General features: G+C 42.2%; 1 protein-coding gene across 5 annotated transcripts in view; it reads right to left on the bottom strand.

The window, feature by feature from the left end:
• Positions 1–17,917, bottom strand: part of PHACTR2 (phosphatase and actin regulator 2) — a 143,561-nt gene that overhangs the window by 6,954 nt on the left and 118,690 nt on the right. For all 5 annotated transcript variants that reach the window (XM_075087808.1, XM_075087809.1, XM_075087812.1 and 2 more), the window contains 6 exons: positions 15,522–16,071; positions 14,043–14,242; positions 11,659–11,815; positions 9,495–9,550; positions 2,554–2,615; positions 1,387–1,524 (listed from right to left, as the gene is read on the bottom strand). In XM_075087808.1, coding sequence (XP_074943909.1) covers positions 1,387–1,524; positions 2,554–2,615; positions 9,495–9,550; positions 11,659–11,815; positions 14,043–14,242; positions 15,522–16,071 — 1,163 coding nt within the window. The remainder of the gene's footprint in view (positions 1–1,386; positions 1,525–2,553; positions 2,616–9,494; positions 9,551–11,658; positions 11,816–14,042; positions 14,243–15,521; positions 16,072–17,917) is intronic.

Below are 17,917 nucleotides of genomic sequence, written 5' to 3'. Positions count from 1 at the left end.
TAAATTATAGCATCACCAGACTGCGGTCTCATAAATGAGAAACCTCATTTTAAGCAGGGGATGGTTCTGTTTAGCCACAACAGCATGCTTACATGAGGCTTCTGTAATAGCTAGGAAAGAGACAGCCATTTCTGAGCACCAAATCAGCAGCAAAGACACCAGAGCTCCAGCTCCATAATATAGTTCCAGTACAATTTTCTGCTCCCACTGGCATTAGAAAAATTACTTCCTTGGGAAAAAAGGGCAAGGGAGTTTCCTGGCAGCCCAAGGTCTGCCTTTCTGCTGAGGCCAACAAACATGGGGATCACAGAACCAGCCTTGGGCACCTCTTCGTTACGAAATGAAATCAGATTAAAAACTGCTACCCTAAAGTAGGTAGGAAACACAAGTGTTTTTCTAGTGCAGTTTACCCTGGTTGGACCTAGGTGAAAGTGGGGTTGCTGGGTGATCTAACCTCCCGCAGACTACCTGAGGACTAGAATGTGCTCAGCACCTCTTAGAACCAACATTTACAAACACTTCTGGGTACATTTTTAATGTCTCCACCTTGACTTGATATGACGTTCTCCTTTGATTATCAGGTGAGCTGGCATTAATATTAAAATAGAAGTGGAAATAAAATCAGTGCTTCACAGTCCTTACCCACAAGACAGTGGGCTCTTGCACATATCACTTTTCATGACAAGCACATCTCATAGGCTTTCCATAAAAGTTGCTTCAGATCCAGTGCTAAGGGCCAGCACTTTTTGATACATAAATCCTACAGCTTTCCTTTTATGAAGTGGTATAGGAGGGAAATGGAAGAGTTTTTTATGGCAATCTTTGAATGATTTGGTTTTTAAAAGAGAATCACAGAATCATTTGTCTCATCCTTTGTAGTTAGGCAGAGGAACTATTAACTGTAGCATGTTGGGGGAAAACTTACCAAGATGGCATGCTGCACACATACAGTCAGCTCCTGCACTGACAGTTGTGCCCAAGAACCCTTAGGAGGATGGAGCGACTTCTCCATTTTTCACTTTAATGAGCTGCAAAAGTAACTCTCGGTGGCAGTGAGGCAGGCTTCTGCCTGCAGAAACCTGGTCTGAATTCCATGGGTCATGGCCACCTTCGCTAACAGTGTGTGCCTAGCTTAGCAAGGCTTTAAAAATGCAAGAAATTCTGGCCTGAACTGCCATAATGGAAGTGGCAAATATGCTATTAATAGGCACCTGAGTGGGTTTTCTTAGCTGCAAGCAGTAGATGCAAAGTAGTACCATGGCAATCTCACTGCCTCCAGCAGATGTCATTTGTGATGTTGGCATTAAGAGAATGTAAACCAGAGGAAAGCCCCCCCCAAAAGTGACAGATGCGAGCATTTTCTTATAATCTACATTTGCCCCTTGCCTTGTCTGCGGGAGTTAACCTGGCCCAAGGCTTGTCGGCACGACGGTCATAATCCGGAGAATCTGTGACCTCCACGTACTCATTAAATCGAAGGATTCTTCTTGCTTGAAGTTCAGCCACTGTAGGCCGCAGGCTGAGCTGTAAGCAGGAGGCAAAAAATAGTACATTTAATAAGATGAAATAAAATAAAATAAAAGCAGAGGGTATGATGTAATCTCAAGAGAACTTTAATGGTATTTCTAAATAGGGTCACTTTCAGGTGTCTAAAAAAAGGTACCATCCTGGGAGCACTGCACGGGAATGGGGAAGCAGCACAACCTAATTTCTTCAATTATAAAAATAGCCTTTGTCGGGCAGGTCACAGACAATCATGACAGTTATCCCTGGAATATTAATTGTGACTTTGCAACTGTCACACTGTTTACACCACTAGGCAGTAGGTCCGTTTGCATTAATGATTACACAGTCTGCTGTGTTCAACTATAATATTGAAAATAAGGAGGATTTGGAGGTGTCTGCCTAACTAAAAAAATTGGGTTTGAACATCTGGGTGTCATTATGATGCCAAACTGTTTCAGTCACCTCAAACAATACTCCCTTTAATTAACTAAGGATGATCATATTAAGGAAACTTTATTTTTGCAGAGAAGGGCAGACTAGGGATACGTATGAAAACTCCCCCCATCCTCTCCCAGAAGTCAGGGCAGCAGATCCATAGCTGCCTGATTTCCAGGGACAATGAGCACAACCCCACCCGCAGCGGCCAAGACCACTGACGTGGTTAGAAGAACGGTGAAGGGGTTTCTGAGGGCCCACACTGGTTTGCTGCCCTGCTCTAGGGAAGAGTGGATCTACAGGTGTGGCTGCCCTCAAACATACATGACAGCAGTGGTCATGCTCACAGAGGAAACACACGTCATTTCTCTCTCCTGCTTACAGGGACAAATATTAAGCACAGCCAGACTCCGTATGCTTTTCCAGGTATGCAAAACCGGACAGGATGGAGTTTCCCCAAAGTGGACTTGGCTTGTACTGCTTTTTAAACAGGTTTCTAATCTGGGGGCATGAGTGATGGACATTTGCAGTAATATATACACACTGATTTTTAGAATCTTATAAAAAATAATCCTATGTACACAAATACACAATACAAAAACACATCATCACCTTTCTACTGAGTCTACGTTTTATTTCTCTTTTGGCTTCCTGTTCCTCTTCTTCATTCTTCTCTGTTTTCAGAAGAGATAAAAAGGAGTGAATAAGTATTATAACTGCACATACTGTTTTTCTCTTGGTTGAAAGCTTCAGGACTTCAAGTCCTGGCTCATGTTTCCTCATATTTCTGGGTGATCCTGCATGTGTTGTCTGCTTTTTGGATTTTGTGTGCTCTTATTTCTTTTCCCTATCCTCATTTCCCCTGATTCTGCAGACATCTCAAGTCACCACTTTGGGTCAGGAACACAGCGAAGAGGAGGCGTCTGTCATTTTCTTTCTGTGTAACAGCAAACAAGAAGTACCCTGAAAGAGCTGCCTAATGTTTCAATTACTTGTTCTAACATTAAAATCACTGTTGCTTTTATTTCCAAAATGCCACCTTTTGACTTTAGAGTCTAATTATTCATAAGGGTCAAGCAAACAGTTTGCTCTGAGTATCAGAATCAGCCGAGTGTCTTCTACTGCTACAGGATGCAATGAATCAATGACAATTCATTACATTGTTATTTGTTAGTGCAAAATGGGTTTGTTACTTTATAATTGTTTTTTCTGCTTTTATAATGCAGGCATATAATTCAGCACTCAAGCCCTCTTGGTTAAGGGCCACTAGCTAGACCAAATGAGTGAGTACAGCAGAAAATTAGGTGCATTTTTTGAATGTATTTGGGCATGAGACTGGAATGTGCTTTTAACAAATTTCTGTGCTAACCAAACTTGATTTGAGTGTCAGTGGAAATCACACAGGCATGTTCATATGGACTCAGCAGTATTTTAATTGATGTACATTTTGAAGAATATTTTTTGCCCTTTCAGTCTACCTCTGAGGGTTATGTGCAAAGTTAACTTTGTTGTGGCTGAAATATCCCACCTAGAGATATCCATAAAATTCTGATCCTGTTTTATTCATGGTTGGAGGTTATGGACTCCACGTTGCAGTTCACAGCTAACTATAAATTTAAAGTAATTAATCTGTCTATTGTGGATGCAGCTAACCTGTACAGATGAAAAGGCAGTTTTAAATCTTGGTATAGTCCAATTTTCCCTGTCTGCTATGGCCAGCCTGCTCTGTTAGTATAGGCAACCTGGCCACAGAGGATCTTCTGTATCATGACTGACTGATACGGTGGAGACAGCTCGATGCAGGTCACCTCATGGTACCTGCAGATTTCCTTTGCTGACTCAAAGGCTCTCATGTAAGAAGAAACAAAGGAAAGGGGAAGAGGAACAAATTATTAAAAAAAACCCCAAACAAACAAAACCCAAAAGAAGAAAGTTACAGTAGGAAAAAGGTGACACCAGCCCAAGGCCTGCTCTGTGAGAAAAGTCCAACAGCAACCCCAGGTTTCCATTAGCAAGATGCAATCACACAGGCTTGCTGCCAGGATTAGGTTGGATCTAGTGTTGACGGTGATTTTACTGAAATACTGAAATGTGAATGTTATTTATAGTTTTTAACAGTTTTTCACTTAAATGGTGAAGAAATGGATAGTCTGTTTCCACAGAGGAAGTGTAAACTGACTAAAAGTGAAGAATGGAGAGTTAAAGATTGAGCTACATTTAAAAAAAATTTTAAAATATACCTATCAATAAACAAGTTGGGTGTATTTAAGGACTTACAACTTCAAATGAGAACTGTTTTAACATCACCTAACAAAATCAAAAGCTCTCTAGCTGTTTTAGGACAGGTAAATCATCTTAGTCTTTTATTTAAACATACTGTCTTTGCAATCAATAGACATAATAACTGAGGTAATTAAACACAAACTATTAATTTGGGGTTCCATTCAGCTGGGAATCATTTGACATAAAAAATTCTGTTCCTTCATGAACTGAGTTGCTTAAGTCCTACAGAAATTCTCCAGTAGCAGACACAGCAGAAAAAATGCAGCTGGATATACACATTGCTGTACTGCCTTTTCCTTAATTTAGTTTATAAAATACATTCTGTGTTATTCATATCTTGACATTTCTTTGCTATCTAAACCATGCTGTCTCCTAAGAAGCAGCAATAAGGCGCCTGATGTAAGCAACAGCGGCTCACACTGCTTAATGTGTACCTTAAGAAACAACTACCAACAGCATGGCCACATGAAATAGTTTTTCTGTATTTTGGAGGAGGATAAAATAAATCAGAAAAGTTGATCTGGACATTTAGGGAGGTTGAAGGTTAGCTGCCTATCCCAAGTTGTGAGGCTACGTCCCTGTGGGCTGCAGACCCAGAGTACAGATGACTGCATGAAGGGGTGGCTGGACATGGGAAATCACTGAGAAATGGTAGATGAGCAGGGCCATCATCTTAGCTGCTGGGCAAAGGGTCCAGGCAGGTCCTCGAGGAGGCTGGTGAGGAGGGCTGGAAGCACACCTTTCAGGTGACAGCTCTAACAGGAGGGACCAGGAGCTTCCTTCATGCCTGGGCAAAGCAGGTGGGGATTGAACCCATGGGGAATAGTCTTCTGCGTTGAGAGGTCATGGGGCAGGATGTGATTTATATATTAAAGTGATTTTACTTCTAGGAATAAAACTCAAGAGCTAAAGGAAAGGGACTGAAATCTGGTGGCTGCTGCTAACATACTGAATCCACTGTTTAGCAAACGGTCCTCCATCTATGGCACTGACTGGTACCTAAAGCACCTATTTACCATCTCCAGCCTGCTGGGCAGGGTTTTGCATTAAAGCCAGTGCTGCAGAAACACTGCCCTGATAAAAATTCCTACCAACAATAACACCTACAGCGTATTTATGGTCTTTTAAGGTAAAAGTTTTGAAAGTTGCTGTAGTGAGTTAAGAAGCTGTGTGGTGCTAAAAAGAATGGGTCTGGTGCTCCTGCTTCCTTCAGGTGTTGTGGAAAATTCCAGCCAGAGGGCCACGTTTTGGCAGCAGGTATGAACTGACTCACTTGCCCAAACAGGAACACATTAATGCATAGGAACAGACTTCTGACTGCTTTCCACCTTAAAAGCAGATCTAATCTGTGTGATGTGGAGAAAAAAAATATAAACACAGCATTGCCAGCTGCAAGTCCCCTCCTCAGATGTCCCGCTGCTGCCGTACTGGCAAAGGATCAGCCCAGCAAGTGCCCTTTGCTTGCACAAGTCCCCAGTTAGATCCCAGCAAAACTATGGTTTCCCTGCTTCCCTGCCTGCAGCTCCTAGGAGGTCAAACTGGGATTTGACTCCTATTTTAAACAATTTTGTTTAGCGTTACTTACTGTGGCCTTTGAGTTAAAAAAAACACTAATCAAAGCAGAACAAGCAGTTTTCCTGGCACCTATACATTATTGCTCCTGCAACTTCTGCCATATTAAATCTGGTCACTTTCTGTTCTGTTGGACGTTTGTTTCATACCAGAAGGGGAAAAGAGAAGAGACAAATTGCTTTGCCTGAGGACTGCTCTGTTCTTGACCAGAAAGTACTCCTGGGGCGTAAAACCGAACTTTCCATTGTGTCCCTATGGGATTAGCTATGTTTAGACTTCTCTGTGGGCTTGCTAGGGAAAGGGGAAGAAAAGACAAATAAAGCGCTTGCCTCTTGCAGTGCTCTGGAATGCACAAAGTGGTTTCTCTTTCCTGGTTTTGCAAGCAAAGATAACCACTAATATTGCTTAACTAGCATCAAGAGCTAAACTCTGTTTTCCACAAAGCCAGGACTGGCAGGCATGCAGGTGCACAGTGCAGGAAGCCCACTGGCCCTCACAAATACAGGAAAATACAGTTATCTTAGTCCAAAATTCCTGGAAGAATAAAAGTTTCTTTGCCATAATGCAATATTGTAAATACTACTGGCTCAAAGCCAGTACACAAGAAACCTGTCTTTATTAAAAACACAGGACTTTATCTATTCCTTCAAGTGGACTCTTCAGTTATCGTAACTTTGTTTTAGTGTGGGAAGACTCGGAAGTCTGGATAGTTTTATCCAAATTGTTTTTACAGAAATCCGCCTGCAATGTCTTGCGATTGTATTCTGTAACAGGATTTTCAGTAACTGGTTTATCTGGAAGTATTATCAAAACAAAACTTCTTGCAAGACAGATTTCCTCGCTGACTGGAAATATAAAAAAGGAGAAAATGCGGACTTTTTCTGAAACTCTTAAAAGTTTTGGGTTGAACTTAATCCTGAAATAAACATTTAGACCTTTACCACTTCATGTAACCTCAAAGTCTGATAAATATTATGCAAAACAGTACTTCCCTTAGCTGCAGTTTACGTACACACAATAATATAGTCCCTTCTCCCCATCCATTGCTTAAAAATAGGAGGAAGGAAGCTTTATGAAAGAAATCCCAATTTACAGAAGCTGCCTACAACAACAAAGGCATTTAAGAGATGTAAACATTTTTGAATGATCCACAGGAAGGGAATGTAATAATTTTTATAAATAATACAACTGTCTTAGAGCTGAGAGAGAACGTGCACCCTGAAAGGGCTCTGAGTCAGACTGTCATCATAAACCATGGCTTGCTTTGGTTCACTTTGCTTTTTACAGATCACTGTCAACTCAAAATATTTGGTATTTTGGTAATGAGCAAAAAGCAGCTTTGGATACTCTACATGCTCATCAATGACTGCAATTTTTTGTGATTTATAATGCTGCTTCCCAGCCTTGATTCTTGCTCTCCCTTGCCTCTTTAAGACAGCCCCCCAGCAGCAAGGGAGAATGGCTGGAGGTATTGAGTGCAAAGCCTGGTAAGTTGCCAAAAGCTTAAAGTAAACAAGCTGAAACAGGAGAAGAAATCTATTAACTGCTTTCTAGTCTTGAGCTACTTATTGCAAAATCGGTGAATGGAATAAACAACGGCAAAAGGGCTATTAAGTACATCACAGGTTTGTTGCTAGATTAGTTATCTAGAGATTAGCCAGCCAGAGAGGGCAGTAAGAAAGCCCAGCTGGTGCTTCCAGCTCAGTGGCCAAATCCTGGCCCACCAAAGATGTTTCGGAATTACCTTTCTCACATAGTCCAGTAAAAGCGGTTTGTCATATAAAAAAAGTTAGTATTTCAAATTTTATTTACCTATGCAATCTATAGGTTCACAAATTACAGTCTTAGAAAGTCTGTTCACATTATGTCTTGGACAGGAGCCCCTTGAACCCTCTCCTGTGCACCATAATACATGTTGGTTATGTAGCTTCCCTTTTCAATATGACATGGCCCTATTTGGCTTTTGAGAGCTTAAACAACAGCAGTAGGATTTCATTAGCATGGATGGTTGCCTGAAAGCCAGTAATTGCTCTGTCTCCTTGATTTCCTGGCCTGAGCAGGTGACAGAGTGATCAGTCCGTGGCCTTTGTTGGGTAGACAGCCCATTTTCTTTTCTTCCATTAGCATGCTGTGCAGCGGGGATGCAACCAATGAACTCTGAATGATTGTTGGAAATAACAGCATTATACCTGCTCTTTCAGTTACATCGAGTGTGGAAAGTTCTTAGAGCTTAAGAATAGATGACTTTTTGGATTTGTTGCTATGTGTGAAATGCTTCCATATGCATTTTCTTCATTTATTTCTTCTACTTACATATCACGTACTAGCTACCCTTACAGAATGAACACAGAGCTAGAGAAGCTGGGCATGACAGCTGTTACAGTGTGTGTTTAGGTAACACCCATATTATGGAAAGATTCATAAAGGGATACAAAATATACCTGTTAAGAAGTGCTTGCCAGCCTAAGAAGAAAACCAACAGAAGTACATGGGAGAACAGGTACAGAGGGTAAACACCCAATGTACTTGTCCTGGTTTCAGCTGGGATAGAGTTAAATTTCTTCGTAGTAGCTAGTATGGGACTATGTTTTGGCGTTTTGCTGGAAACAGCGGTGATAATGTGGAGATGTTTTAGCTGTTGCTAAGTAGCGCTTACGCTGGTCAAGGACTTTTTCAGCTCCCTGTGCTCTGCCGGGTGCACAAGAAGCTGGGAGGGGACACAGCCGGGACAGCTGACCCCAACTGGCCAATGGGATATTCCATACCATATGACATCATGCTTAGTAAATAAGCTGGGGGAAGAAGAAGGAAGGGGGGGACATTGGGAGTGATGGCGTTTGTCTTCCCAAGTAACCGTTACGCGTGATGGAGCCCTGCTTTCCTGGAGACAGCTGAACACCTGCCTGCCCATGGGAAGTGGTGAATGAATTCCTTGTTTTGCTTTGCTTGTGTGCACGGCTTTTGCTTTACCCATTAAACTGTCTTTATCTCAAACCATGAGTTACCTCACTTTTACTCTTCCGATTCTCTCCCCCGTCCCACCAGGGGGGAGTGAGCAAGCGGCTGCGTGGTGCTTGGTTGCTGACTGGGGCTAAACCACGACAGTACTTCATTCCTCTGCCTCTGACTATTTGAATGAATGACTTAAATTTGTCAAGAGGTATACCGAGGAAGGATTTAATAAATGGGAAGATGTACAGTGAGAATGTCTCATGCAAGTTTCAGTACACAAGATGTCGGAAGTGGATATGAAGGCTAGCATGCTGAAGTAGTCAGCACTGCCACTGAATGCTTCACTTTTCCTCTTTCTACTTGACCTTCCAGCCTCTGCCCTTATATCCCACCTCTGTCTCCTACTGATATTCCCTCCTCTTCCTCATAAAAATTAGGTGGAGGGGTTTAACCAGCCTAGAAATACTTCTAAGGGGTATCTAAGTCATTCCTGGTTTTTGGGACCAGCTTCAAGAAGTGGGATTGAGACAAGCAAAATTCAGCATCTTGAATACATGCAATTTTCACAGCTTTTACAGGTTAGTATATAGATCTAGTGTTGACACGTTATTTTCTAGAACATAATTTCTCTCCAGTTATGGCTCTAACACTAGAGCAACAATGATAGGCTTCTATATGAATCCAACACATGCTCACTTTCTAAGTAAATGCTGGCTGAAACCTATAAACCTGAATAAAATACTTACGCTTTAGGATATTTCTTTGCTCTAGCTCTTCAGTTGTAGGCCTCTGGCTAAGTCTCCTGTGAGAAAAAAGTAAGTGACTGATTTAAAACCAGATCCAAATAACACATTATGATTTGTAATAAAGCTTAAAAGGTGTTTCTCATATGGCCATGCTATTCTTTGCCAGCCGTGGTATTCAACAACACAGGTAATTTACAGACACAGTTACAATAACTGTGCATGCAACCACAGTACCAAGTGGCCATTTGTTTTAAAAGATGTACTGCTGCCACTTGAATGCATAAATAACTGATACTTGCATAATATTACAGAAATTGTACAGGCAAATTTAAATTCCTCATTTACAGGTAGAATTTTATTAGAGTTCATAAACCTTTTTTGTCCCCAAGCACCATAATTATGATAAGTTGTGCAACCATAAGATTATTCTCAGATATTTTGAATGCAAACCCTATTCATTATTTTAAAAAACAAAAACCCACAACATAAGCTGTGCACTCCTCACTGATTTAGATGTATAATACAATTGGGAGTTTTAACTTAATTTTGTTTAGTTACCTATATATAACAACTGCCATTTAAAAAAAAAGATATATGAATTTTCTGGTTTGTATAGTGGAGAACATGGTTGATGCCTCTGTGTTTACTAAATGGGTTCACCTGAGAAAAGGAGCAAGGAAAATTTCAGCAATGAAATTAATCTTGCATGTGTGTTAAGGATAGATGCCTCTCTGACCTGCAACCCTCACACAGTTCACTACAGATTATTTTCAGCCTCCTTAAACCTATCTCATTCAAACCATGTTTGGGCTTTCAGATTTGGTGGGGAGAACTGGCAGGTTTACCCCAAGTAACCAGCCCCCAGTGTAGGAAGTCCCAGGCCGGGACCTGACCCAACCCTGACCAAAGTATGGGAACAGGTTTCCCATCAGACCTCGATGCTGCTGGGTGCTGACTACCATGCCAGGAATTTTTAAGGAACTGGCATCAAACTTGGCTGTGATTTCAGGCATGAGCACTGCCCTGACACACATGGATGCAGACTCCTGCCACCAAAGCAGAGCTGCGTGCGAGGAGCTCAGGGTGGGGACTGGAGCAGCTCCTGCAGTTCAAGCCCCTGAGGGAGCATCAACAAGTAGGATGTGATCACTGGAGCTAGGATTTGGTCAGGAAAGCAGTGATAACAGCCACACCGCTTTATTAGCAGAAGTAAAATGACCCTTGGGCTCTGCACAATAGATGTATCACTCTTACGGTTAAGCGTTGAAATAAATGACTTAGCCAGCCACCCGGTTCGCAGAGCAATTCAGCTCATCTTCCAAGTGCTGATGCAGGACTGCTGTACTCTGTACTGGAGCAGTACCAGCTGGACTACCCAATATCTGGAAATCTCGAACAAACACAGGACATCCTCCAAATCTGCCTAGACAACATTTCTGAGCACAAGAGAAACAAGGACAGGTCTGGGAAAATCCAGATATGTTGTAGTCTATTCTTAGAGACCATGAAAGCCAAAATTAACATTTATGAGCGTCTTTTTTTCAAAAGTTTGTAAAAATGCAAGTGAAGATTAGTCTCTTTTATGCAATGTTCTCAAGTCCAGGAAGAGAAGGTAACATATATCCCCCAGCAGTTAAACAGCATGAGAAAGACATGCCTCAGAGGTGAGCACAGTAAAACACTAAACACTGACCTACAAAATCAGCCTCACTCTATTTCTTTTGCTGGAACGAGCACATGAATAAAGAAGGAGTTAGAGAACAGGGGGAGGATGGGGAGGGCCAGGAGGGACAAACAGGCACAGGCATGCTCTGTATGTCAGGAACTACTACTCCACCTGAGATAGGGAATATACAAATGCAAGTCCCTGTAACCAACGTGAAAAAAAAAATTTGAACCATGGCACTGATTATTCTGGAGTCACTCTTATACTCTTCCTCTTTTTATAAAAACCCAGAAGCTCTCAGATTTGTTTCTTGCAGAACAAAAATGCATTATTGACATTTTGAAGTTTTTTGAGAAATGAAAATACTGTTTTCCAGGCAGTTGTACCACAAAGATCCTGCACCACACATTGGGCTGCATTTGAAATGCGAACCCAGTGTTCTTGATTGTCTTCCTCCACCTCCGCCTAGTGAAACCGCATTTACCCTGCCACGGATACCTCACTAGCTTCGTTCCAATCTGATGTCTGATTTCCTGCCTCTCCTCTTCAGATGTACGCTGCAAGATGTTTTTGTCTTCTAGTTCTTTCTTAGATGGTCTGTTGCCAAGTTTGATAGCAAGAGTATCCCTGCGACGAATTTTACTTGCCAAAGAGCCTGAGGAAAGGACGAGGAGGGTAGATTTAGTTCATTCATGCTTAGGTTACAGACACAAACTCTGAGTAAGAACTTTAATACCTCCCTAAAGCATTCTTGTTCCCACATGCAGGAAAGAAATTTTAATTAACATCAAAAGAAAAATAGTTTTAGCTTAGCTCACAACAATAAAAAGCTGAAAGACTTGGATGAAAAAGCTACCAGCCAAATTGACAGAGGAATTTTACAAACATCACCTGTCATCTGTGAAGTGATAGGATAAAAATGCCAAATCCACACATAAGTGTCTTTGAAGTCTGATACATTACAGGTTGGTTTATTTATCTACTCAATATATTTAGCAACCTGCTGCTCTTTTTTCTTCATCCTTAAATAGTTTAGTCTCTTTCTCTCATCTTTTCCCTCATTCTTTCATTTTTTTTTCAATTTAATACCACTTAGTTCTTGTATAGTGCTTTTCATCTTTAACTAATTTGTAAATTAAATGAAAAAATACAGTTTAGAAAAGTGCTCTGAGTGTTTGTAAAGTAACCTAGCAGGAACTCCCAGGCACCAAAGCAATCTGTTTATCCATAAAACAGATACAACAGGGACAAGGGCTGTGCAATTTTGCCAGTGTTAGCTTCAGCCAGCTGTGGAAGGAAGAGTGTTTTTCATGGCCTTTAGTCCTTCCTTTGTCTCTTGATATTCTGGCCAAGGGGGCTGCATAGGTACTAGGTTGGCAGGTTTTCATGACTTTAGACAGTTGGGTAAGGCCACAGGCTCCCAGCTCACTTCTCATAAGACACTGTTCTGCTGTCTGAATATAGGAATTTTTCGTTGCCACCACTTTGGATCATATTCAAACAAAACGCAGAACTGCAGAAGACTTCAGCCTCTTAAGCTAGCTGGCACTTCACCCTCTGCTGCACCAGTGTCCAAGGAAAAAAAGTGTTCGTTTTCCCTCACCCACCTCCAGTACACAGCACTTTCGTGTTCAGGCCTTCTTCACTAAGCACAGTGAAGCACCTCTTCCTGCATGGCTGTGGGCAAGGCTCTCAAGACATGCTTTGATGGTGTTTTAATTCTGACATAAGGCCACCCTGCAGGTGGTAGGGGTAGGGTTGCCCTCCTCCCTACTGCTGGCAGGTCTTTGCTGTCACCTCCCTTGCTCCAGCAAAGGTGCAACCATGTGGTGAGCTGGGTCAGGGAACCGATTCTACTGAAGATCAGCCACCGCTGAAAAACCAAACATGAACACCGGCCTAAGGGAAAAAGGAACATCTGGGAGCAGGGATGAGGCAGAGGGTGGGCAGCGCAACACCCTTCAGCAGCAGCAAGGGCTTCTGCCAAACAATATATGGTGATAATTCAGCCATGACCCTAGATGAAATTTCAAAGCTGTGAACTTAGAAGCAATCCACTGTGATCTGTTCTGACTGCTAAGGTGTTTCAGTGATTAAAAACACCCTAATCAAAGAGGAACAAATGACTTTCAGACAGTGAAGCTGCTGACCAATGAGCCTCCTCTGTTGTCTACCCCCGCTATTACTCCCACAAGAAACTCTGGGATTTCTAGGGCAGTTCAGTTGAAAGCTACACTGGTGCTTTAACAGTAGAGGCTCATGACATGGGCAAGCCAAATCAATGGCTCACTGACGCCCTAACGTGCAGGCCTTGTTCCATCCTCATGGTCTCCTGATCCTGTTCCTCCCACCTCCACTCCCATCTGTGTAATGCTTGATCTGGTCCCACCACTGCACAGGCCCAGCAGGTTTCTGATCACAATTGTCTGGGAGAAGCAGAACACTCATTTCTCAGTAGTGGTAAAATATTAAATAATCTAAAACAATTCCATGCAGCCATATCCTCCTCTCTTTACGTTGCACTAGTATGGGTCAGGCACGCTCGTGTAACGCAATGTGCAAAAGGTAGCCTGCAACTCCTTGGCAGGATGCCCTGCCAGAGAACCAGATCCTGGAACAGAATCACTCATGGACTGATGTGCTTGCTAGCAGCTCTATCCCAAAGTCTTTGCTCTCCTGAAGGACACAATTTAATGGAGGCAGCTGCACAAAATCTTGCTGAGTATAGATGTCTTTGGGCTACACTCTATCAGTAAACTCCGGTTAGCAATCTGGATACAATCAGAGTAGGCTCTCTGAGCCAGCCCAGGCCAAATATACGTATTAGATACATTCAAAGGTGACCACCCCTTCCCACTACGCCCTTCTTGTCAGGAGCTTACTTTCAGCACTTGCACTATCATCATCGTCGTCGTCGTCATCATCTGTGTATAGTATTGGTCCATCAGAGTCCGAGTCACTGCTGTGGCTCTCTCTGCTACTTTCACTCTCAGGAGGGGCAGCAGCGTCAGAAGCCTCCTCTACTGGTTCAGAGTGTGCCTGGTCAGATGCCTCCACTTCTGGGTCTTCTTTGGTAGCCAAGCTGTTAATTCAGGAGCAGACATGGTGTCACATTAATGCAAACAGCAGAGAACACAAACGGGAGACAGACAGTATAAGCAAGTATGAAAACAGAAGTTCTGTAACTCAAACTAACCTCTTTCTAAAAAACAGGCACATATAAAACATATACAAAGTATGCGTATGTGTATACGTATCTGTATGCATGTAAGTTAGGAAAAAAGATGCAAACAGTCTGGAATGATGTGCTGCAAAGCCTGTATAAAGAAAAACCCTAATTCTTTTTTATTTCTTGTGGGATGGGACCAATAGTACATAAAAGCTACTAAGAAGAGAAAAACAGCTCATAAAGTTGGGAGTGAGAGAGTGAGTTGGAGAGTGGATGGGAGTGCAAAGCTTTCTGTTCTGGGAGCCTAACTTTATTTAATGTAAATACAGTTTCACTGTTGTTATGTCCAAAATGTTCATGTCTGTCACTGATGAACGTGGAAATCAGCAGCAGAATGCTCTCTGCCTTGGGAAATCTTTATGTAAAGGAAGGGTAGTGCAAGGGGAGAAGCAGCACAGGAATGTAATGCTGGCACAGAGATACCATCAAGAATTTAAAAGAAAATCTCTAGGCCACTGGCATTAGACTAAATTCTCTTGGGTTGTTATGAAAGATGCTGATTCTTGTGGCAGGGAAAAGACATAAGCTAGTTTGTTTTTTGCTGCCAACTATTTTGCTTAAAAAATGTAATTATGACCTTGCTCTTGACTCGATTTTATAGTATCTGAGACTTAGACAAGTTATTAGGCACCAACAGCCCAAACGCCTACTAACCGAAGCCTGGAACTGTCATTTTCAAGTCTGCAAGTAAATTCAGCTATCAAATTGAGAGCTTTAGCAGTAAGATATTTAATGATATCCACAAAAAAAAAAAAAACAACCTCCTCGTAATTCAGCATCATTTCTTGTTTGCCTTTATAAGAGAGAAATTAAAGCATTATCAGCTACCAGCTGGACTGCTGACTGCAGTGGTCACATTAAGCCACGCAACGATGAAGGAGGCAGGTTATGAGCAATGACCTTCTGGGGAAACATGAGGTACTGCAGGTGAATGGCTCAAAGACATTGGCAAAGAACAAATTGTGCTGGGATGCAACACTGCCCTGGGCCTCCAAGGAAAGGACACAAACTGCTACCAGTCAGCAGAAGAAACAGACAGATCCCCATGTACCTACAGTGTCCCTTACAGGAAGAAATGTAGCTTCCTTGGCTGTGGGTCTTACCACTTACCCATGACAGCCATACATCTTACCTTGTTGTGTCTTCTCCACTAGCATCTGGACCGCCGTCCAGGGCTGTACTGCTCAGGCTCTCATCTGTGCCATGCTCAGTCTGGAGAAGAGGTTTAGTATCTGATCCAGGGACGACTGGCCCTGCCGCACAGCTGTCTGACACATCTTGGGCATCTGAGGGGACAGCAGGCTGACCGGCTGCAGCAGTAAATGGAGGTGGAAGTGGAGGTGGAGGAGGGGCAGCGGTGGGAGGAGGGGGGACGACGAGCTTGCTCGGTTGGTCTGCATCCTCCGTTTCAGAAATTACTATGGAAGGTTGCTCAGGCTCGGGTTTTTCTGCCTTTGCGTCCAACCTGTTGGCAGAGGCACCTGAGGGGGAAGAAGTAGCCCCATCTGGCGCTGTTCGTGGGGCTGACTGTTTCCCAGGCTTTTTCTTGCCCCTGGGAGTCCCTGAAGTGCCTGATTTGCTGGAAGTCTCCTTAGAGGCTTTGGGATGAGATGATGTGGACGAAGGAGATGGTGATGAAGAGGACTTGGAGACTGGTGGTTTTTTTGTGTGAGAGGAACTAGCTAAAATAGGAAAAGATAAAGTGTTTTACAGTCTTGCAACTATATGATTTTTGCACTGTTCTTTCTGCATGGATTGATGTGTGCTGATATTTAAAAAATGAAAAAATGAAAAAATTACACTTGATACTTCTACAATCCTACATCTATATTCTTGAGATGAGTAAATGTTGCAGTTCAAATTTCACCTTTAAGGTAGAAAAAACTGGAACAATTAATACTTGCCCAAGAACAATGGAGGCGATCAACCTCACAAATGGGTGTTTGAGTCTAGTATTTTTGCATTGGCCCATTACATCTTGCCCGGACATCATCTAAAAAGTCCACTACTTATTCCAAATGTGTTTAGTGCCCTATTTAAAAAAAATTGCTACCAGACAGAGAAAACTGCCTGACCTTTCCTATTACATGAAGTTTTGGTCTGAGCACTAGGAGAACACCATGATTTTCCTTATGCTTTTCAGTCAACACCTCAGGACCATTATGGATTTCAGTTAATTACCTTTCACAATGTTATTGCAAGTGGTATGCTCCTAGTTAACAGCAAGCAGCAGAGGACAGCAAAACAAGATGTACTTTCATGTCTAGCTGGGCATGTCCATAAAACAGAGGCAGAAACCATTGATCTCACTCTGCACAAATGATCTCCAGAAGGGAGGAGGCACTGAAGGCCTCCTGTATGTACTGGAGGTCTTCGTCTTACCAGTGACCAACTCAGGTAGCCTGGAAAATGTAGTGACTCAAGGTTTTGACACTAGCTGTACAAGCTGGCCAGCGATGTCGCGGTTTCATGCTGTGATACTTACTATACTGAAGCATATATGTGTCAATGCCCAAGTTTGTAAGAGATTTCAGCTAGCCTAGCCTGCATACCCACGTGAATTCCAGTCACATTTCTTTGCCTGTGTTGATGCACCCGTTATCTGGACCAGGAGCTTCAGACTTCTGACTTTCATTTTAAAAGCAATAAAAATGACAACCATCTTAACGATTCAGTCTTTTTCATCAAAATGCATCCAACTCAAACACTTCTGCTGTAGTAAAAATGCATTAACCTCAAGAGAACAAATGAAAGCATTATAAAGCTACACAGCAGCCTTGCGGCTAAGCCTACCGAGTAAAACAGAAAGTTGTAATAGAAATCTGCTGAAAGGCCTACTTTACTTATAAGCATTTAAATAAAAACAAAACCCCAGCAGATTAGGATAGAACGAAAAATACAGATACTAGCCCTAATAGGCTCACAATATAAAAATAGCTTTCACAGTGAGACTATTCTCAGTCTCAAAGAAGATGGAAAATAATTCAGACGACACATTATTCTGTTATTTTATGTAGCTGAATGTTATGGTTTATAAACATTTAGAGCCCTGTGAGGCTTTCAGTACATCTGGAAAAATCTGCAGAAACTCATGACTTCAGGCAAATCGCTGTCCCGCTTTGCGCTGCATGGTAAGTGTAAAGGGCACAGTACAGAATCTACTGATACTGCCCTAATCATCCACAACTACAAATCACTGACTTATCGGCATATCAAAAGAAAGCAAAGAAATGGTATACACAGCAGTTCATAATTGCAGTGGAAATAGATGGTGGCTCCACCTGCATATTATTTAACAGAAACCTTACTGAGTAAGTGCACGGTAGTAAGAAAGGGCTCTGGTTCTGATCCAGCAAAGCACTTAAACACAGGCTGGATGTCAACAGAACCGGTTACATGCTTACACTTAAGAACACCAGCATAATACAAATACACAGACACACTAAAATTGTTGCTGGGAAAATGTCAAAAGATGTTCCCACTGAAAAAACCCTTACATTATTCTCAGAACCTTTCTGGACCTGCAAT

The sequence above is a fragment of the Phalacrocorax aristotelis genome, chromosome 3, assembly GCF_949628215.1.
Source record: "Phalacrocorax aristotelis chromosome 3, bGulAri2.1, whole genome shotgun sequence".
NCBI classification, from domain to species: domain Eukaryota; kingdom Metazoa; phylum Chordata; class Aves; order Suliformes; family Phalacrocoracidae; genus Phalacrocorax; species Phalacrocorax aristotelis.
The sequence above is the reverse complement of the archived record's forward strand: the minus strand, read 5'-3'. Positions and strand labels throughout refer to the sequence as shown.